The 22,576-nt window shown below is 45.1% G+C and overlaps 1 protein-coding gene across 4 annotated transcripts in view; it reads left to right on the top strand.

Moving 5' to 3' along the window:
- MTUS2 (microtubule associated scaffold protein 2) overlaps positions 1-22,219 on the top strand; it is a 491,119-nt gene extending 468,900 nt beyond the window's left edge. For 3 of the 4 annotated variants that reach the window (XM_034758688.1, XM_034758689.1, XM_034758687.1), the window contains 4 exons: positions 2,209-2,307; positions 7,042-7,161; positions 8,566-8,663; positions 15,383-22,219. In XM_034758688.1, coding sequence (XP_034614579.1) covers positions 2,209-2,307; positions 7,042-7,161; positions 8,566-8,663; positions 15,383-15,599 — 534 coding nt within the window. In that variant the 3' untranslated portion in view covers positions 15,600-22,219. Of the gene's footprint in view, positions 1-2,208; positions 2,308-7,041; positions 8,664-15,382 lie in introns of those variants that run through there. The other variant, XM_034758690.1, reaches the window with a different exon arrangement.
- Positions 22,220-22,576: the final 357 nt, after the last annotated feature.

The raw sequence follows: 22,576 nt of genomic DNA, 5'->3' as shown, positions 1-22,576 counted from the left end.
GTGCCATGTTAAATGGTGTTAGCTCTGCTTGTTTATCTAGTCAAAGACTAATTTTGCTTTTCAAAAAACAAGTAACGTGCACAATTCCACACAGCTATTGCAGCAGCATTGACTGTGCAGCTATAGAATTTAAAGTTGTATCAGTGGTTCTATTATTTGATGCAATAAACTACATTAATGGAAGGTTATGGTTAAGATTTTACACACACAAAAGACAGAACATCAAAATTATTGGCCTCCACAGCAACTGCAGCTTTTGCAGATGCTGTACGTAAGGTAGTAATATTAAAATCTTGACCTAATAATCGGTCCAGAAAAGTGATTGTATTAAAATGGTGCATTGTTTCTCAAATCATTGATCCCCTGCTGTGTGTCTTGCTTACTTACAAAAATAAGATTTCCCTGCTATCGTGCAAAGTTATCCACAGGCCATAATCAGGAACTCTGTGCTCATCATGACTATTAAATAATGCACCTGCATCAGTACTGAATCTTCCAAGACAGTGGTTCACTGAGTTTAACATTTAAAATCCTTTCTTCCATAAAGTAATTAAAGAGACTAGCTACAGTAGTAGGATCAATAGCACCTACATGTTTCAGTCTGAAGCCTTCACCAGGGTCAAAAGTACATTGATTGTCTCATGAATCCCATCACTGATCTAGGTGAGTTGTTTTATAACCTGTAGTATTGTTTTAGTGCTGCAGAGCTAATGCCGTGAAGAAAGAGTAAGCCGGATTCTGTTCTGCCTCATACATCATCATCATCATCAAAAGAGTTACCTATATTATGACTGCAGAATCTCTGCCATTGCTAATGATGCAAGAGGCAAAAAGAACACAACATAGTTTTCAGATCCCAAGTTAAATTTTCTATCAAGGCAAAGGAAGAAGCGTTGCAAGCAGATCCTTTGTTACTTGGCTCCACAATCCTTAATTCCCCACCCCATCGTTTTCCTCATGTAGATGGCAGAGATCCCAGATGCTGCTAAAGCTGATGGATAGTGGCTATGCAACTATTCTGAACCAAGCTGCTGGACTGAGAGGGAATTATTTTCCCCTAACCCATCTGAGGCCTCCTAGGAAAGCCCATTTATTTGGGCTGTAGCATTTGGTCCTTAGAGTGGTGTGATTCATCCCCTTTCATCTTAGTGGAGTGTTAACTCTGAAACATAATGATGACAGTCCAAAGTCAATAATGTTAACTCTTTCCAGTGGTGGCGCTGTGAGGGGGGGAGCTTGCAAGGGCTATCACCATCCCAAAAATTGCCTTAGCCTCCCATAGCCACCCCTCCCAATGCAAAGGTCAAATATTATGCAGATACTTCTCAGCTGCTGCTGGCGGCAGTGCTGCCTTCAGAGCTGGGTGCCCACCACTGTCTGGCCACCCAGCTCTGAAGGCAGTGCCGTCTCCAGCAGCAGTGCAGATGTAAGCCCAGAAAGGAGGCCGGGAGGCCTGACAGCAACCCCTGATCCGTGTCCCCACCCACCGGGGCACACCACTCAGGGCAGGTGGAGGGTCCACGTTTCCGCACAGCAGCCTGGACTGACCCACTCCAGCCCATGCTCCGGGGCCCTGCCGCCATGGTTGCTGCTCTCTGAGGGCTCTGCCGGCCCTGGAACCAGGTCCCCCTGCCCAGGAAGCTCTTACAGGCACAGCCCTCCCTATTTTCTGCCTAGCCCACCTCAGTCTCCCCACCGGGAAGAAACTGGCACCGCCTCTGACTCTTTCACTGCTTATCATTTTAGCAGAGATATCTAGCTGCTCTGAAGCTTGGGACTGTGAGCAGCATTTGAGTATCTCCCCATGCTGATCCCTGAGGAGCAATAACCTTATAGAGGTTATCTGCTTCATGAGTATGACACAAACATGCCTGTCCTTCAAAGCAAGGAGACTGGGTCTCACACAGCCAAAAGGGCTGGGATGTCTTAGCTTGATGCAGGTTTAGAAGCTGCTGTTGGTGGCCAATTTAAGCTAGCCAGATGATTAATCTCAGGTTCTCCACATGAAATCCTGATTCCGTTAGTTACCAAGTTATCAAAATCTCCACTGCGAGTTTGAGTGATTTCACGTAAAAATGTCCTCTCACGGTAGCTTCTAAGCCCTTCTCCTCATTGCCCTCACATACTTTGGCAGTGGTGGGAAATGATTTGTATAAAAGTATCATCAGAGCTTAATGGTTTAGGGTTTTTATTTGTCATTAATTGCAGGACCAAGTAGATACCCTCACCTTCCAGAGCCATTCTCTAAGGGACAAGGCAAAGCGATTTGAAGAGGCGTTAAAGAAAAACACTGAAGAGCAACTAGAGGTAGCTGACAGCCTTAATATACATTTCAAAAACGGCAGGACTGCTTGTAAATATGGCCACATGTGCATTGGTAGATTATTAGCAAAGGAAATCTCAGCTCAAATGGGCCCGAACCAAAGCTCTGGAACCTGAGCTTTGTAGGGGGGTTTGGAATCTAAGAGTGGCTCTGGATACAAAGATCTCCCACTCTCTCTTATTGTTGGGTCATTAGCCATTCATTTCTGGTTTTGCTTCATTTTGTCTATATCTCACTAGCATCTTAAATGCAAAAAAGAGGCTTATAAGAAGTGGAAGATTGGACAAATGACCAGGGAGGAGTATAAAAATATTGCTCAGGCGTGCAGGAGTGAAATCAGGAAGGCCAAATCACACTTGGAGTTGCAGTTAGCAAGAGATGTTAAGAGTAACAAGAAAGGTTTCTTCAGGTATGTTAGCAACAAGAAGAAAATCAAGGAAAGTGTGGGCCCCTTACTGAATGAGGGAGGCAACCTAGTGACCGACGATGTGGAAAAAGCTAATGTACTCAATGATTTTTTTGCCTCTGTCTTCACGCACAAGGTCAGCTCCCAGATTGCTGCACTGGGCAGTACAGCATGGGGAGAAGGTGACCAGCCCTCTGTGGAGAAAGAAGTGGTTCGGGACTATTTAGAAAAACTGGACGTGCACAAGTCCATGGGGCCGGATGCGCTGCATCCGAGGGTGCTAAAGGAGTTGGTGGGTGAGATTGCAGAGCCATTAGCCATTATTTTTGAAAACTCATGGCGATCGGGGGAGGTCCCAGATGACTGGAAAAAGGCTAATGTAGTGCCCATCTTTAAAAAAGGGAAGAAGGAGGATCCGGGGAACTACAGGCCAGTCAGCCTCACCTCAGTCCCTGGAAAAATTATGGAGCAGGTCCTCAAGGAATCAATTATGAAACATTTAGAGGAGAGGAAAGTGATCAGGAACAGTCAGCATGGATTCACGAAGGGGAAGTCGTGCCTGACTAACCTAATTGCCTTCTATGATGAGATAACTGGCTCTGTGGATGAGGGGAAAGCAGTGGATGTGTTATTTCTTGACTTTAGCAAAGCTTTTGATACGGTCTCCCACAGTATTCTTGCCACCAAGTTAAAGAAGTATGGGCTGGATGAATGGACTGTAAGGTGGATAGAAAGCTGGCTAGATCGTCGGGCTCAACGGGTAGTGATCAATGGCTCCATGTCTAGTTGGCAGCCGGTTTCAAGTGGAGTGCCCCAAGGGTCGGTCCTGGGGCCGGTTTTGTTTAATATCTTTATTAATGATCTGGAGGATGGTGTGGACTGCACTCTCAGCAAGTTTGCAGATGACACTAAACTAGGAGGCGTGGTAGATACACTAGAGGGTAGGGATCGGATACAGAGGGACCTAGACAAATTAGAGGATTGGGCAGAAAAAAACCTGATGAGGTTCAACAAGGACAAGTGCAGAGTCCTGCACTTAGGACGGAAGAATCCCATGCACTGCTACAGACTAGGGACCGAATGGCTAGGTAGCAGTTCTGCTGAAAAGGACCTAGGGGTCACAGTGGACGAGAAGCTGGATATGAGTCAACAGTGTGCTCTTGTTGCCAAGAAGGCTAACGGCATTTTGGGCTGTATAAGTAGGGGCATTGCCAGCAGATCGAGGAACGTGATCGTTCCCCTTTATTCGACATTGGTGAGGCCTCATCTGGAATACTGTGTCCAGTTTTGGGCCCCACACTACAAGAAGGATGTGGAAAAATTGGAAAGAGTCCAGCGGAGGGCAACAAAAATGATTAGGGGTCTGGAGCACATGACTTATGAGGAGAGGCTGAGAGAACTGGGATTGTTTAGTCTCCAGAAGAGAAGAATGAGGGGGGATTTGATAGCAGCCTTCAACTACCTGAAGGGGGGTTCCAAAGAGGATGGAGCTCGGCTGTTCTCAGTGGTGGCAGATGACAGAACAAGGAGCAATGGTCTCAAGTTGCAGTGGGGGAGGTCCAGGTTGGATATCAGGAAAAACTATTTCACTAGGAGGGTGGTGAAACACTGGAATGCGTTACCTAGGGAGGTGGTGGAGTCTCCTTCCTTGGAGGTTTTTAAGGCCCGGCTTGACAAAGCCCTGGCTGGGATGATTTAGCTGGGAATTGGTCCTGCTTTGAGCAGGGGGTTGGACTAGATGACCTCTTGAGGTCCCTTCCAACTCTGATATTCTATGATTCATCCTGCCTCTGTAGTTCTATTTCTTGGGCTTTTTCTCTGGCTCCCTCCGTTACTTTCTTAGTACCCTCTAATCCTCTCTCTCCTCCCCTCTGTGGTGTTTCTCCTTCCTCTTCGCTCTTCTCATATTTTCATATGAATGTGCCTCTCCCCCTCACCCTGCTGGGATTCTTTGCTGTCCCTCTTCATTTCTTCTGTAATGGACTGTCTGGCCCTGGGATATCATAGAAGAAGTCTATTCCATCAACATCCTGTTCAAAATACGACAAATCGATAGAATCCCTAAAGCTGATGGTCGAAATGAAGCTCATTATTAGCAGACTCTATAGGAAATTGGTCCTAATGAAGACCATTTTCTAACTTTGTGCCCCACCTACCTTTTGAGAATTCAGAACTCCCCCCTTTCTAGTGCATTGGAACTTTCCATGGGCTAGACGAAAGTCAGTGCCTTCTTCTTTCCACCAGAGCAGCACAAAACAACTGAGCTGGTGAACTTGCCCTCTCAGAACAAAATGTGTGTAAAGGGCCAGATTCTGTTCTGAGTTACACTGCTGTAAATCCAGAGTATTGACACCAGCGACAGTGGAGTGAGTTGTACCATTGTAAAGCCAAAGTAACTGAAGTCGTTAGTGTTACTCTGGATTCTATTCAGTGTAATTGAGAAAAAAATGACAAGTTTCAGAGTAACAGCCGTGTTAGTCTGTATCCGCAAAAAGAAGAACAGGAGTACTTGTGGCACCTTAGAGACTAACAAATTTATTAGAGCATAAGCTTTCGTGGACTACAAACCATATGTTCCATTCTATATGCATCCGAAGAAGTGGGCTGTAGTCCACGAAAGCTTATGCTCTAATAAATTTGTTAGTCTCTAAGGTGCCACAAGTACTCCTGTTCTTCTTTTTGAGAAAAAAATGTGGGCCAGTACTGCTTTGGTAAATGGAACCCTAGCCCCCTAACTTCAGAAGTACTAAGCTGGAATGGGGAGTATCTTTGTGTCCTGATTCACTGTCTTTCTCCCCTCTGGGAGTTTAATCTTTATGACTAGTTCACCTGTTTTGCCACACACATCACAGACAGAGTGATCCGCTGTTGTTCTAACCTGCAAACACCCAGCCCCAGTCTCTGAACTTTGTTGCTATTTCACACTTGTGCTCTTCTCCAGAAAGGGTAAAACTCTGCACAGACAGAAACAATTCTGTATATTAGGAGACTTAGCAGTGGGTCGGGTTGTGGGTGCTGAGCAACATTCGGACCTCTTTCACCTACTGCAAGTACCTCCACCACCTTGTCTCTCTTAGGAAATTAGGTATTCAGCTAAAGTGATTGAATTGTTATTAATGGTTCCCAATCCTGCTGGAAAGGCATAACAAGTGGGGTTCCGCAGGGGTCTGTTTTGGGACCGGCGCTGTTCAATATCTTCATTAACGACTTAGCTATTGGCATAGAAAGTATGCTTATTAAGTTTGCGGATGATACCAAACTGGGAGGGATTGCAACCGCTTTGGAGGACAGGGTCATAATTCAAAATGATCTGGACAAATTGGAGAAATGGTCCGAGTTAAACAGGATGAAGTTTAACAAAGACAAATGCAAAGTGCTCCACTTAGGAAGGAACAATCAGTTTCACACATACAGAATGGGAAGAGACTGTCTAGGAAGGAGTACGGCAGAAAGGGATCTAGGGGTTATAGTGGACCACAAGCTAAATATGAGTCAACAGTGTGATGCTGTTGCAAAAAAAGCAAACATGATTCTGGGATGTATTAACAGGTGTGCTGTGAGCAGGACACGAGAAGTCATTCTTCCGCTCTACTCTGCTCTGGTTAGGCCTCAGCTGGAGTATTGTGTCCAGCTCTGGGCACCGCATTTCAAGAAAGATGTGGAGAAATTGGAGAGGGTCCAGAGAAGAGCAACAAGAATGATTAAAGGTCTTGAGAACATGACCTATGAAGGAAGGCTGAAAGAATTGGGTTTGTTTAGTTTGGAAAAGAGAAGACTGAGAGGGGACATGATAGCAGTTTTCAGGTATCTAAAAGGGTGTCATAAGGAGGAGGGAGAAAACTTGTTCACCTTAGCCTCTAAGGATAAAACAAGAAGCAATGAGCTTAAACTGCAGCAAGGGAGGTCTAGATTGGACATTAGGAAAAAGTTCCTAACTGTCAGGGTGGTTAAACACTGGAATAAATTGGCTAGGGAGGTTGTGGAATCTCCATCTCTGGAGATATTTAAGAGTAGGTTAGATAAATGTCTATCAGGGATGGTCTAGACAGTATTTGGTCCTGCCATGAGGGCAGAGGACTGGACTCGATGACCTCTCGAGGTCCCTTCCAGTCCTAGAATCTATGAATCTATGAATGGTGATAGTGGGTAACATTTTCAAAACAACCCCAGTGATTTCGGAGCCTGCATCCCCTTGACTTTCATGGGAGCTAGGCTCTAAATCAGTTGGATGCTTGGGAAAATTTTACCAAGTGGCTGAATATGTGATTATGGTTGGAAGACTTAGAATTCACTGTCATCCTTCTTTTCCTAGGTTGCACTAGCTCCATATCAGCACTTAGAAGAAGATATGAACAGCCTGAAGCAGGTTTTGGAAATGAAGAATCAGCTAATTCATCAACAGGAAAAGAGGATCATGGAACTGGAAAAGCTGGTCAGTTATCATTTTCCCCTCACAGAACAGGGAGATAGGAAGCCAGGAGCTAAATTGGAGTGGAGGAGGCCGGGACTGGAAAAACGCAATGAAGGGATCACAAAGGGCTAAATACTGTTTTCTGCCCCCTGCCCTTTCCTGTGAAGTGTCCCAGTTTTTCATTCTGAAAGGGAGAGTGGGAAGGAGGTGCTTCTTTTTATCTACTTCTCCACCAGCCTCCTACCTCCCACATGACATCCCCAAAACCTCTCCATGACTCCCTGCGCTGGTTTTTCTGGTTTTCATTTTGAAATCTGCTCTGCCTGCAGGGGAGGTTAGGTAGGGGAGGAAACAGTGGAGGAGGGGGGCCTCTGTGATACCTATAACATATATACCTATAACTAAGTATGGGACACCAGCTGTCCCCTGCCTCCAAAGTCAGGAGTAGGGGCAGCCAACAAGGCGGGAGCAATATGGGTGGAAGAAGGAGACACTTGTGCCGTGTGGCTCTTTAATTCAGTATTCAGCATGACGTCTCGCCTCAGTAGTGTAAATTAGCGAGGGGCAACCAGAAATCCCAGGTTAGGGTCACGCTGCGAGTGCTTTGAATTATAGCTCCCCACCATAAAGATAACACTGCCTCCTAGCCACTCCATTCTCTCTCTCTTCGTGTTTTGGTCTCCCCAGGTATGAACTTTTCAGTTAACCAGGAGTTACGTTTTCATTGTAAAGTGGAGCCATTTTGTGAGACTTGACCTGTAGGCTTCTAGCGCAGTGACAGGATGAGCCATTGCCACGACGGGGCAGCCGGGCTGGCTGCTTTAGCACAGGACTTAGCAAGCTTTGCTGCTATTTATGGGGAAGTTTGGGAACCCAGTTGATTATTTTGTTGAACTGTCCAACTGCTGGTGTGAACGGATATAGAGTGAAATAGCTCTTCGCAGCTGAGACTTCTTAACAACACTCTGTAACATGCTGCTTCCTTAAGCTAGAGGAATGGGGAAACGGCTGATACAGTTACATTCACTGGCCTAGGTGGTCTCCAGTCATTCTGCTTGTGCTATTTCTCAACCATGCCAGACAGTAGGATTCTACTTCCACTATGGATATGATTTATATAACCCTGTTACAGGAGGTCTCAATGTGGGTGGGGGGGTGACCCCAGCAGATGTCAGGGGATCATGACTCCCCTGCCCTTTGGGAGGGGGAACTCGGACACTTCAGTGCCATACCAGTGTGACATGCTGGTAAATCATTTACAACCAAAAATCACATCTGCAGCCAGAATAATCTACCTTCCTTTGACAATGATTCTTAGCTGTTACTGTAAGAAAAATAGAGCTTCTTCCTAGGGATTAAAATCCAAATTCCCCTGCATCAAGTGCTGCAATTGCTGTAAACTCAACGAGCCCTCTCTTGTTGCAGGCTGAAAAAAATACAATATTGGAAGAAAAAATTCAGGTGCTGCAACAGCAGAATGAAGACATGAGAGTCCGGATTGATCAAAATACCGTTGTGACAAGGTTTGTACAGATACTTGTAACCATCTGAGTTTTACAGGAAACAGTAAAATTACAACTATCCATGGCTAACAGCCGCTTCAGAAACAGTAAAACTAAGCATATTTCCCCCCTTGAAATTTATTTTAATTCCCATCTGCTTATTTTAGCATAAAGGAGGTTGGCTACATATCATGTTACATTAAGCTCCCGGCCTCATCACTGAGAACAAAAGTCCCAGTTGCCTCTGAGTTCAGACTCAATGCCACACTATTAGTCAGCAGCTAGTGGGTGCGGGAGAGCTACCAGTTTGAACAGTAATATACTAACTGTGCTGGTAGCCTCACTGTACCTAAGGCTGCTTTAGCATATTATATTATATTATATTGCACTAGAAACTTTTGTGCTAGGCGCCGTATAAACAGAGAACAAAAAGACAATCTCTGCCCCAAAGAGCTTACAACCTAAGTGTAAGACACCAGACAACAGATGGATACAGAGAGACGGGGGAGTACAAGGAAACAGTGAGATAATACTGATAGGTTGTGGGCCGAGCACACCAACAACCTAACCGCTATCAAGTTTTTTGTAGGCATTATGGCAAAACAAATGGTATCACATCTCAACCATTTCCAGTCTCACCAGGTTAACACTCAATGTCAATTAGATACAATTATTTTCTACAAATATTTGCAGAAAGGATGCTGCTAAGTTAAAGAAGAGTTTCTCCTTAGTGGCTGGGTTTCCTTACGGATCTTAACTTCAGGAGTCTCCTAATATATTTATGAACCAAAGCTTCCTGAATGTAGCTATTTAAAAGCAAATATTCCCCATCAGCATTCATCTAGGACTGTGGTTTTCAACCTGTGGTCGCAGACTCCTGCAGGTCTGCAGACTATCTAAGATTTCCAAAGGAGTCCACACCTTGATTTGAAAATTTTTAGGGGTCCACAAATCAAAAAAGGTTGAAACCACGGATATAGGCAATAGTTTCCTACAGTCACTAATAGGTGTTGTGTTTTGTTTCTTTTATATACATTTCTCAGTGTGGGGAATGTTGAGGATACTGAACTTAATATCTATCTGGAAAGTCAACTTTAAAGCAAATAATTTTTTAGCCTTGTTACATAGGTATAGGGAGGGGTTAATATAAGAATTTTAATACAGAGACATTTAATGACATCCAGTAGTTTGTCTCCAACAGAGCTTAATGCCTGATGGTTCAGAGGAAGACATAAAACTCCCACAATTCACCCTGTTATGTATGGGGTGAAATGTCTTCTTGCCTTCAATTGGTGGTCAGGTTGAACAACAGACAGGAGGATAGCCCATATCATTTTATCTTAGTTAGTGTAACAGCAGGGACTATTCTCATTCACAGAAATGTGTAATCCTTTAAAATAATCTATGGCGCTGCTTGCCCCCTTCAACAAGGGCTCTGTCCAGTCCACAGTGTAAACCTCTAAAAGGCACATAGCTTAGCCCTGCACTAGGCCAGCTGCCACTCAAGGGGGTAACACAAGCCAAACCCTCAGCGCTGCAGTGTACAGGAGTGGAGCAGCTCGGGCAGAGTGATGGGTTCATGTACTGGGCGATCTAAGATCATATAGTGAGCAGTACCCAAGCCCCCTGTTCCTCTGCCACCTTCTGGGCAGATGCAGGGAATAGGAGTGACCCCCTGCTGCTTGACCTTATTAGGAAGGAGACAGGCAGCCCCACTCTGAGATGGGGACATGAAAAGATCTGTATATGGGGGGATCTGCATAACTGCAGTGGTGGGGGTTCCTGACGCCCAATCAGATGGCGTGGTGGGGGGCTCCCACAGTGGAAGGCGGGAATCAGTGTATCATAGAATCATAGTATATCGGGGTTGGAAGGGACCTCAGGAGGTCATCTAGTCCAACCCCCTGCTCAAAGCAGGACCAATCCCCAACTAAATCATCCCAGCCATTGTCAAGCCTGACCTTAAAAACTTCTAAGGAAGGAGATTCCGCCACCTCCCCAGGTAACCCATTCCAGTGCTTCACCACCCTCCTAGTGAAAAAGTTTTTCCTAATATCCAACCTAAACCTCCCCCACTGCAACTTGAGACCATTACTCCTTGTTCTGTCATCTGGTACCACTGAGAACAGTCTAGATCCATCCTCTTTGGAACCCCCTTTCAGGTAGTTGAAAGTAGCTATCAAATCCCCCCTCATTCTTCTCTTCTGCAGACTAAACAATCCCAGTTCCTTCAGCCTCTCCTCATAAGTCATGTGCTCCAGACCCCTAATCATTTTTGTTGCCTTCCGCTGGACTCTTTCCAATTTTTCCACATCCTTCTTGTAGTGTGGGGCCCAAAACTGGACACAGTACTTAAGATGAGGCCTCACCAATGTCGAATAGAGGGGAATGATCACGTCTCTCGATCTGCTGGCAATGCCCCTACTTATACAGTCCAAAATGCCATTAGCTTTCTTGGCAACAAGGGCACACTGTTGACTCGTATCCAGCTTCTCGTCCACTGTAACTCCTAGGTCCTTTTCTGCAGCGTACAGTAAATAGTGTTAAAATAGGTGGCGACAGTGAGGAGATAATATTTGATTCTAATCCTTTCTACATCCTCCTCCTCCTTCTCGAGAACTCTAGGGGATTTAGCAATCAGAGGAGAGGGCTGGGCTCCCAAGGAGGAAGAATGGCTTTGTGGTTAAATTGCTGGAGATCCACGTTCAGTTCCCAGCTCTGCCATAGACTCCTGTGTGGTATTGGATAAATCACTTAACCTCTCTATGCCTCTGATTCCCATCTATAGAATGGGAATAGTAATCCTTCCTTCCCCCACTCTGTGTCTGTCCTGGCTTTCTAGACTGTGAGCTCTTCAGGGGAGTGTATCTTACCTTTCAGAGTAGCAGCCGTGTTAGTCTGTATCCGCAAAAAGAAGAACAGGAGTACTTGTGGCACCTTAGAGACTAACAAATTTATTAGAGCATAAGCTTTCGTGGACTACAGCACACTTACATGCATGCGAAGAAGTGGGCTGTAGTCCACGAAAGCTTATGCTCTAATAAATTTGTTAGTCTCTAAGGTGCCACAAGTACTCTTGTTTATCTTACCTTTGCTGATACAGTGATTAGTACAATGGAGTCTGATCTCGGTTGGGGTCTCTATATGCTACAAGAATAACAACAGGTCTCTTTTCCATAGCACCCATGACAAATCCTACCTGAAAGATGGAAAAGAACTGGTTGGGGCATATGTCTTCATAGGCAGCGTGTGTATCGTTAATGTGCAATCACTTTGCATCTGCTCATACGCCATCAACCTCAAATCAGTACTGAAAAAGTTTGCGGATGACACAAAAATTGGGGAAGTGGTAAATAATGAAGAGGACAGGTCACTGATTCAGAACAATCTGGCTCACTCAGTAAGCTGGGTGCAAGCACACAGTATGCATTTTAATACGGCTAACTCCAAATGTATACAGCTAGGAACAAAGAATGTAGGCTATACTTACACAATGGGGGACTTTGTCCTGGAAAGCAGTGACTCCGAAAAGGATTTCTGGGTTGTGGTGGATAATCAACTCAACATGAGCTCCCAGTGTGATGCCGTGGCCAAAAGAGCTAAGGCAATCTTGGGATGCATAAACAGGGGAATCCCAAGTAGGACTAGAGAGGTTATTTTACTGCTGTACTTGGCACTGGTGCGACTGCTGCTGGAATTCTGTGTCCAGTTCTGGTGCACACAGTTCAAGAAGGAAGGTGATAAATTGGAGAAGGTTCAGAGAAGATCCATGAGAATGATTAAAGGATTAGAAACCATTCCTTATAGTGATAGACTCAAGGAGCTCATCAGTCTATTTAGCCTAACAAAGGGAAGGTTAAAGGATGACTTGATTACAGTCTATAAATATCTACATGGGGAACAAATATTTAATGATGAGCTCTTCAAACTGGAAATAAAGTGTAAATTGTTAACAGTGAGAGTAATTAACCATTGGAGCAATTTACCAAGGGTCCTAGTGGATTCTTCATCATTGGCAATTTTTAAATCAAGATTGGATAGTTTTCTAAAAGATCTGCTCTGGGAATTATTTTGGGGAGGTTCTATGGCCTGTGCCATGCAGGAGGTCAGACTTGATGATCACAGTGGACCCTCCTGGCGTTGGAATCTCTGATTCTGTGAATAAAATTACACAGGCAAGGCTGGCATAATGTGACCACGCACGTGTCAGGGTTGCTGGAGTGTGTGCCAGCACACAGGCAGCAGGAGTACTGTATTCTACCTAGGAGGGAAAAGCCGCCTCAGTCTCCAATGCAATGTGAAGCTTGTTTCTCCTTGTGTCTGGTTACATTACATCAGACGACACAGCATAAACTGCGATATCCTGACACAGCATGTGGGAGATTAAAACAAGCAGTGTAACAAGCGGGGGCTCTTTTCCCTATCTGCATGCTAAAGCAGGTTGTCTTCTGAGGACATGTCTGTATTGCACAGCCTATTCACGGGTGCTTGACTATGAAGGCACTTTCCTACTCAAATGTCTCTCTAAATTACCTGTAGGTTGTGCATATAACTCACAGCCCTCCTCCCCATTGCTAGCTGCAGTGTTTATTAGTGTCACGGAAGAGAGTATGTCGGCTGACAGACTACCAAATTGACTCTAAGACAGGATATCACCCTGTATAGCTGGCAAGCAATATTACATGTAAAAGAGATTAATATGTTCTGAGGGCCTGATTCTCCAGCTGCTGCATGCATCTTTCTGCTTATGAGGGCAGTCCCATTACCTTCACTGGCTTTGAGAATCATTCATGGGAGTAAGAGCTGTAGGGTTACTCCCTAAATGTGCTCAATGAGCATCCTGCTAAACTGTTCTCAGAAAACAGGCAGGCACATACTGGTTGGTTGGTGGCCTATCTGGGCTCGCATAAAAGCTTTATGGCCCACATTGCTACATGGGGAGGGAAAGAGGAAAGTAATACAATCTTTTAAGAAAAATCAAAACCCCTCCCCCAAGCAAAGTGCTGACCCTGAAAAAGGAGACGTGTCAGAGACTCCATGAAGTCCCCTAAGAACTTCGCTATTGTTATGGATTTTACATGGCAGGTGCTCAAATACTACAGTGATGGGCATCAGTATAAAAGCAATTCATGGGTAGTTCAATATGTCTCCTTAGAAACACCCTCCTCTTGCAGCTCAGAGCATACATGGAAAAGTTAAAAAAGAGTTAGGTAGAAATCTCTCCAAAAACGTTCAGTTTTATATTTAATACATTTTGTAAACATGAAGCCAAAATAATTAATGGTGTAACTGAATAGAGCATGGGCAGCACATGAACCACCTGTTTGGGGAGGCTAGCTCCAGGTCCTGCCCTGCCCCCACCAGAGCCCCGACCCCCAGCGCAGCCCCGGCTGCCCTCCCCCAGCTCTCGACCGCCCAAGCACCCCTAGCCCCAGAGTGCCGGTCGGCGCAGCCTCAGTGCCCCCAGTGCTGGGCAGTGAGGCCCCAGCATCCCCATCGCCAGGTGGCGTGGCCCCAGCGCCCCCAACCCCAGAGTGCCCAATGGGCGGCCCCAGCACCCCCAGCCCCAGAGTGCCTGGCGGGGCAGCCCAAGCACCCCTAGCCCTGGAGCACCAGATGGTCATCCCCAGCACCGGGCGGCCCGAGCACCGGCCCCAGCGCCCCAAATCCCCGGCCGCAGGCTGGCCCTCCCTAGCCCCAGCCCCAGCCCCAACCCTGGCCACGGAGGGAGAGAGGGAAGCAGGAGGGACCTCGGGGCAGATCATGGACAGGGCCATGCCTGGCTGTTTGGGGAGGCTCAGCCTCCCCTGGCCTGCAATACCCGACATCCATGACATTGAGCGAAGTGGCCCATTGTGCTCATGATCAGTATTAGCTTGACCACCCTAGAGACTGAAAATGTCCAATTTATCCACAGAAGAGGTTCGGCATGTTAAATCCCAGTACACAGTACCCCAGCAACATGCTTTAAGCCTGGCCTGAAGGGAGCATCAGTTTAGTCTTCATGATCTTTTCATCCTGGCTGCATATGCTGCGATTGCCATCGAGGATACCAAGAAGAGCCAATAATAATTGGGGGGAGTGGTTTGTTTTGCACTATGGACACCTGTCCACTAGGAATCAGACTAATTTTACCCGCAGTTTCATGTGGTCCTCCAGACACCCATCGGATGGCAACAACTTTGAGTCACTCCCCACCTGGACCTAATTCAAACCCCAGGGACAAAGCCTTGAAAGGCTCCATGTCCCATTACGTACCCCTGAGCCATCCAGTCCTGTCCCTGTTTCTGTGATTGCTTTAAAATGTATTAATTGTTGTGTCATATGGGGAAAAGTACACAGTTCTAACTGATTTGCTTAATAACAAACTCACGAGTGTTTGCCCTCGTGCTCACATGCAGTACACATGCTGTGGTAACTGACTGTAACTAGAAGACAAAGTGCCGGGAATTTTCTTTCAAGTTGTCAGGTTGCGTTAGGTCACTGTGATCTGACTCAGCAGCATGTGATGGAATCACTGTGCCGGGAACTGCAGGTGTATTACCTGAACTATGCTGCTTGGCTTCATCAGGAGCAAACCATTGCTATGCCAGCCTGGCTCTGGTGTGAAGCTGTCACAGGGGGTGACTTTAACAGCTGTGTGGGGTACTGGCCTCAGCAGCTGTCATATGTGCTTTAATGACAATCCAGCACTGTTTAGCCGTGTGAAATGTTAACGGGTGCATTATTTCCCCCTGCAGGCAGTTATCTGAGGAAAATGCTAATCTTCAAGAATACGTGGAGAAAGAAACCAAGGAAAAGAAGAGGTTAAGCAGGACTAATGAAGAGCTGCTTTGGAAGCTCCAGACAGCGGAGCCCATGAGCCCCGTTAAACTGTCTCCTACGTCTCCTACACCTATTTATCGCTGTTCATCGGGGCCTCCTACTCCCGCAAAAGTCAGCACGGTGCCAAGATGACCGCTCCACGCGGCTGCAGACGTTAACTGGGCTTTTACACATTTTTCCAATCCGCTGAATGTGATCATCCAAGAAAGTATTAACAACCATAGACACCTAGGGTTGGTTACTGCAAGCATGCTCTGTAGCTGCATAAGTGTAAGCTAGGCAGTGTACTATTATCATTCCAGTATAGACGCTCCCGGTACTGGCACACTGATGTCTTAGAGTAGTATAACCAGTGTAGTCTGATGTGTAAACATTTTGCCATGGTTAGAGCCGAAAGAAAGAAAATACTACTACTGATGGTTCATCAAAATGAACCTTTGCTGCAGTGGTTCAGGTTAGTTACAAACAGTTCACGTTTTGAATATCTATATATGTATGTGTGTTTATATATATATGTATGTATTGTACCTATATAGGTGTATATATTGACACACACAACATATATGGAGTTGAAGATGTTCTGAATTGCATTTTTTATATTATTGGATACTCTACTAAGTGCTGATATATTTTCATGATGGTCAGCAGTTTTGTAACTTGTGCCTAAGACTTATAGCTAAATGAAATGCATTTCTGTCAAGCCTCCCAGGAATATTTCTACCCAAAATAGAAGAAAGTTACTTAGAAATAGAAGCGCCTTCCAAACTACCACCAAGTGGTACACTGTATAACGTGAACACCAGTGACATAGAGATTCTGAAATAGTACTGCCTTCAAAACAATCACCTTCATACTCAATGCCAGATAAGGTCACTCATTCCAGTCTCCAAATTACAATTATTATTAGCATCAATATTGTGAATGGATGTAGGATAGAGACCAAAACCCGGAGGGTTTTAGCATGTTCCATACAATTTATTTGATAGAGTGACTCCATTTTACTCTCTCAAATCCTAGTTAGCCTTTTTATTTTTAACTGAACACTTTTGGAAGCACTCAGAATCTATAACAAATCCAGTCCCGTGTTATTTTATTTCAAGCCCCAGAAAGACGAAAAAAAATATTTGCTGTGACCTTGACATTTGGCCAAAAGCATTAACCCCCTAGTCGGATATTCTAAGCATTTAGATCCAGTTTGCCTCAGGGTCAGGGGATCCTGCACATACTAGACTAACGTTTGCCCTTGTTAATGGCCAGGAGAACCCCAGGGAAGATTTGTGGGGGCCACATGGATCCAACTGAGGCCAGAATTTGATCCCTCAACATATATACCCATATATTTTGAGGCCAAACTACCTTAAACCTCCGCCTTCCAGGCAAAATGCAAATACTCTTAGGTTTCCCTGTTATATTAACCCCCTTTGCTGCACCTGTTAACCATGCATGTGTTGCAGTGGCAACTTTCCGTGCCGTGCCTGTCTAGACCAGATGGACTGTCACGCCATACTGAGTGAGCATGCTGGTTTCCCAGGGGCACAGCACCTCAAACATCAGTTAGAATGAGAAGGGGTTAACAGTATTTCATCTGGATCCTGGGTACAGGTAGGGAACTGCACAAAGCCAGGCGAGGTCCTGTTGTCTTTGATGTTCTCTAAATGTGGGTTCCAGCATTTGCATCAGATTTGTTTGGATTAGACTGTGAAAGCGTTTGATGTAGCGCAGCAGCAGGTTAGGTGTGTGAGTCACCCACACGACAGCAAAATGTTTTTTTTTTAAATGATGTGATGCTTTTATTTTCCATTTGTGGCAAAGACCCTGCCCATTTTCCTGCCCATTCACAGAGCGCACTGCGTGCTCCAGGACCTGACCCAGTTACAGCCAGGATGTAAATACCGACAGAAAATATTCCAGGGTCATGAAGCAGTGGGAAAGAGCTGTTGTGACAAGGTGTGTATACAGAGAATGACTCGCATGGAAGCAGGCAGGAAGGCATTTACTCCAGCAAACATGCGCGTTGTTTGCACTTGAAATATGCTTCAGCTTTCCTGGGATGTATTCAGAATGCTCAGGCTGCAGCTTAAGTGCAGCCAGCTTCGATCTAAGTGGCTTTGGCCCATCCCAAGATGTAAAAATTAGATTAATTTTTTTTTTTAGAGAAATTTATTTTTGTAGCAGTTTTGCATGATATTATGATACTGAGTACATTGAACATCTTATTAGACTAGACCAGGCCATATTTGACTAACACTGTCGAAATACATTACTAGCTTGTATGTGTTCAGCAAGTACACCCTGAAAGTAGGAGAGTTGTTGAAGAAGAAAAACCACTATCGCTATCATTTTGGTCACTTTCATACCGCACTTGCTAAATGCACAGGTACTCTGCAATACCTACTTCATTGTTATGTTCCAGGCTGGGGCAATGTGTTCTATTACAGTACGAGTTGTTACCGTGACGTTAATCTAAATTATCCCATGGGTGACTCACTAAAACGTTATACTGTCCCGATCTGAGCTGGCTGAGCCAGTCTGTTTTCCTTCATCATTTCTCTGTTTACGGTGCTTTACTCATCCTTTTGTCAGCTAAGCGCACATGCAATGGATGCTCCTAGCAATGAATTGGGAGTTGGGGCTTTAGTGGTGGGTAGACTGGGCTGCCAGCGATCCCAACATCATTTCCATTCTCCCTGTCTTACAATAGTCACTTCCTGATGGTGTTTGATACTGGATGCTGATGCTTCCATCCATGTGACTACAGGTGGCTGCCAGGGGCTTCTCTTCCCCATTCATCCGGTTCCCTGCGGGAGAGGGGGGAGCTGCCTGGGGCTTCCCGTCTCCCGGCTTGCTCCCTGCCAGAGCTAGGCATCCTTGTCAATTTCACACCTCAGCTATGAAATTGACAAGGCTGCCTAACTCCTGGCAGAGAGTGGTCAGGGAGGGGGTCCACTGGGGCTTCTGGCCCTGGCTGCTGGCTGGGAGCAGGGTCTGAAGCCCCCCACCCTGCCCAGCTTCTGGCCCCGGCTCTCAGTCAGGAGCGGTGTCCAGCCACCCAGCGGAGCGGGGAGAGCTGGACTCTAGCTGGGGGTGGAGTTATTATGTCGGTGTAGTAGGGCACTTACATCAGTGGGAGGACGGCTGTAGTTTAGACACTGACATTATTAGGTTGACATAAGCTGCCTTATGTTGACTTAATTGTGTAGTGTAGACCAGCCCTCCGCACCAATATACCACCAGTGAGCCTTTCCCTGACCAGTAATAAGCATATCTCCCTCCAGTATTATCCATAAACCAAGCTTTCTTAAATGGCAGTGGAGAACACTGCCACTCTGTCATATAATCTTGTTTCCTGACCTAGCACCCTCCGCTTTCTCTGCCCACACTTCCACTTACAAACGCTAACATCTGCTGGCATGAAGGGTTGGTAAGGGAGATGTAACTGTCTGGTGCAAGAATGGCATTGAAGTGAATGCAGTAAGAGCCAAACCTTTTTCCTCGTGCACCAAAATTCCCACTAAAATTTCAGTGAAAATCATAGGTGCACTAGGAAGCTAGTACCCAGGTCTGTGGGTTGGGGAAAAGATTTTGTTTTCGGGACCTGGATTTGTTTACTGGCTGAACTTCAGGCACCAGCACATTTGTGGCTGACTTGGCTGATCTTTCATCTGCCATCGTTAGGGTGTCGGCTGAAATGACAGGAAATGTACTGGCATCTGCATAGGATTTAAAAAGCAGAAGCAGCAGGATTTTGATAATTCATCACTATCTATTCAAAGGAAAAGTCAGTGGGGGCCTATCCTCTATACCAATCCACAAGAAAAGAGCAAATTGTTAGGGGGGAAATTTACACCTGTGCAAAGAAGAACCAGCTCAGAGCCCTGTAAACTCAAGTAAGACGCGTGGAGGAGCTATTGGGTGAAGAGGGGACAAGGACAGTCCTGCTGTATAGGAGTTCTTTATGCACACTGAAAATGGGGGTGCCCAGAGATCTGTGACTACATGGATTCAGTGACCCTAACACCCTATTTTAATCCTTGGGTTTAAATAGCAGCCTAATGGGGCACTGCTACAAATCCACAGGTTGCCTGTGGGCTGGGTTGGTAAAATGCATCGCCGCTAACTCCACAACACAGGCTTTTTTCAGGAGAGATGAATTTCACCCTGTTACAGCAGCATTTCCTGATGCTGTGAGTGCAGGCCTGCGAAGACACTTGGGGAGGATTACAGTTTATTGGGTGAATTTATCTATATTTTGCAGCCAATGTAAATAGCAGGATTTTCAAGCACATAACGAGGGTGCATAATATGGCCTAGACAGTAACAAAATGTGGGAATTCACTTTCAAAACAGATGTCATTAAATTAAACCAAAACAGCAGCAGGCTAGCAAAGCATTGTGATTGTAGCTGGAGTTCTCACCCTGTCGGCGCATGCTCTAAACGTTGGGTAGTATGGGGCTGTTCATGCATTGTGCCTCAATACCTGAACAGTAAATGTTCCACTTACAAATAAACCCTACTGGCTAGTGAGGGCTGAATAAGGATTGTGGGGAGAGGGACTATCTTTTACAAGGCAAGTGCTCCTGAGACTTAATTATGGAGGAACTCTATCGATTCCTCCGCTTGCTCTCCTCATTAACCCACACTGTGAGAATACAAAGTAAAAGCTGTCAAACCATTCTTTGATTTAGCCAGCCCTGGACCCACTAATCATTAGTTTCTGCATCTCTCAAAGGGCTACAGAGTGTATACTTTTCCTCCACAGCAACTATCCATAAAGACAGCTATTTAGCTACTAAAAGTGACTTTATTTTTATATTGGAAGCCGTCCAATAGAAAGTGAAACAACAATTTTACAATAAAGGAACCAAAATACACACCTGAACTTCAGTGGGCTTTGGGGATGCTCGGCAATTCTGCTAATCAGGCTAGTTTAACATAGATGCTTAAATGTGGGTTTTACGAACTTTAGGCATCCAGGTTTGAACATTTTGGCCTAAGTTTTTAATTTAATGCACATAATTATGGCTGTACTATAAACCTCTGAAAAACACATTTTATAATGGAAAAGCCTTTAACTATGGAAGGATAAAATAAATCCCTCTTTTCCTCCACCTCCACTGCAAACTCAAACAGTCCAGTAGCTAAAGCAGAATTACCTTCACTTCTATAGTTCACTAGGTCCCACTTTCATTAATATGACTAAGCCACAGGGCTAGCATCTGAAATGAGATTCTGTCCTCATGTTGGTGCGGGGCTCAGAAGCCAGGTTTTGGTTCAGTCCATTTGTAGGACATAGCAAGAGGAAGTTGGCAAGACTAGTCGGATTGCTCCCAGTCATGGCACATCACTTTAGCCCCAAATTCATGACTGGTTTATGAATAGCATTCTACTTTAGTTTTCATTTAGTTTGTAAGTACTGAGCAGGTGAAATGATCAGTGTTGGGCTCAGTGATGGGTAGGACGGGGGTGGGGGGTGCAACATTGGTGGCACAGGGCCTGTAGGTAGCACACTTTATGTGATTATTCTTCCACTCCCTTTCCCTTACAGAGATGATTCAGCCAGGCAGGTCAATGATACTTGATTATTGCTATTACCTTTTAGATAGCAAAAGGATGTAGGTGACATATGCATAGGGAGGAATTACTCCGGGGACCATTGCTCTATGAAAAAAAAGAAACAACATTGTCACAATTGCTCTATAAAAATACAACTGCAAGCTTATTTGGGGGCGTGGCCTTAAGCGTATTTATTATCTCTACTGCAGCAGCACCCAAAGGACCCTATCAGACTGAAGGCTCCATTGTAGTTGCTGTACAAATACAAATTAAGCCATGGCCTCTGCCCCATGGATGGTCCCTGGAGAGAGTTTTTAAACAGCCCATCCACCCCAACCACCTTCAAATTCCTCCCACCCAACAAGTGTCTTCCTCAGAAAGAATGAGCATGTGAAGCAGGGCCTCCTTGAGACCATAGCCAGCTGGTGGGCAACCTCACTTATGGCTTGTCTATACTTCTGGCTAAATCAGCATTGCTGCGAGCGATGCAGTGGTGTTGATTTAGTGGGTCTGGTGAAGACAAGCTAAGTCGATGGCAGAATGTTCTCCCATTGATATCTGTACTCCACCTCCCCGAGAGGCAGAAGGTAAGTCAGTGGGAGAGCATCTCCCATTGACATAGTGTGGTGTAGACACTGCTGTCAGTCGACCTAAGTTCCATCAACTTCAGTTACTTAACTGCAGTCGCGTAACTTAGGTCGACTGACAGCTTTAGTGTACACCAGCCCTGAGAGGCAAGTGATGAAAAAGAGTGAGAGAGCAACAAATTCTTTCTTGTCTCTTTTTTCTTCACATCTGTCTGTGGGACATGAGCAGTGTTTGAATTCTTGCAACTAAGAAATTTGCATAAATCAAATCAGTAGATAAGTTCCTGCATTTCACTGAAATAATTTGCTTACAATAAATCAGCAGGTACCTAATGGTTAAGTTCATTTTTTGGTGAGAAAACAAACAAAAAAACAAAATCAGGTATTTTATGTCTCTGCACTGATTGCATTTGTGTCCTGTGGACACACTGAGGATCCTTCTGTAAAGTTTTTCCCATGCAGTAGGAGTTCTGTAGTCTGATTTAATACGTGGTTAATGAATTACAGGAAAAGTTTGTATTATTTCTGTTATGATGTACAGATGAGTGTAATATATTCCTGATAATAAATTCATGCTCCAGCACAAATATGGATGGAAGCATGCAAACTGGTGTGTCTTGTTGTGTTTTCTTTATGGCTGTGTATATGTGGCTGGGGAAAAGAAGGGGGGAAAACAGGTCTGGTTGATTAGGTTACATGACAGCATCTCCCATGCTATAAATTAGATTCAAATCTTAATGACTAAATTTCTCTGAAATCTAAATACAGTAAATATATTTTCCTTATTCTTGATCCTCTCCTGAAATTAGGAACTGTTCAAGTGAAAGAGATGGGTGGCACTCACTCAAGAGACATGGATCCTGGGCAAGATAATGGAGCAGCTGATATGAGACTCATCTGACAAAGAATTAAAGGAGGGTAATGTAATTAATGCCAATCAGCATGAGTTTATGGAAAATAGATCCTGT

The sequence above is a fragment of the Trachemys scripta genome, chromosome 1, assembly GCF_013100865.1.
Source record: "Trachemys scripta elegans isolate TJP31775 chromosome 1, CAS_Tse_1.0, whole genome shotgun sequence".
Classification (NCBI taxonomy): domain Eukaryota; kingdom Metazoa; phylum Chordata; order Testudines; family Emydidae; genus Trachemys; species Trachemys scripta.
Note: the sequence above shows the minus strand (reverse complement) of the source record. Positions and strands in the feature narration are given on the sequence as shown.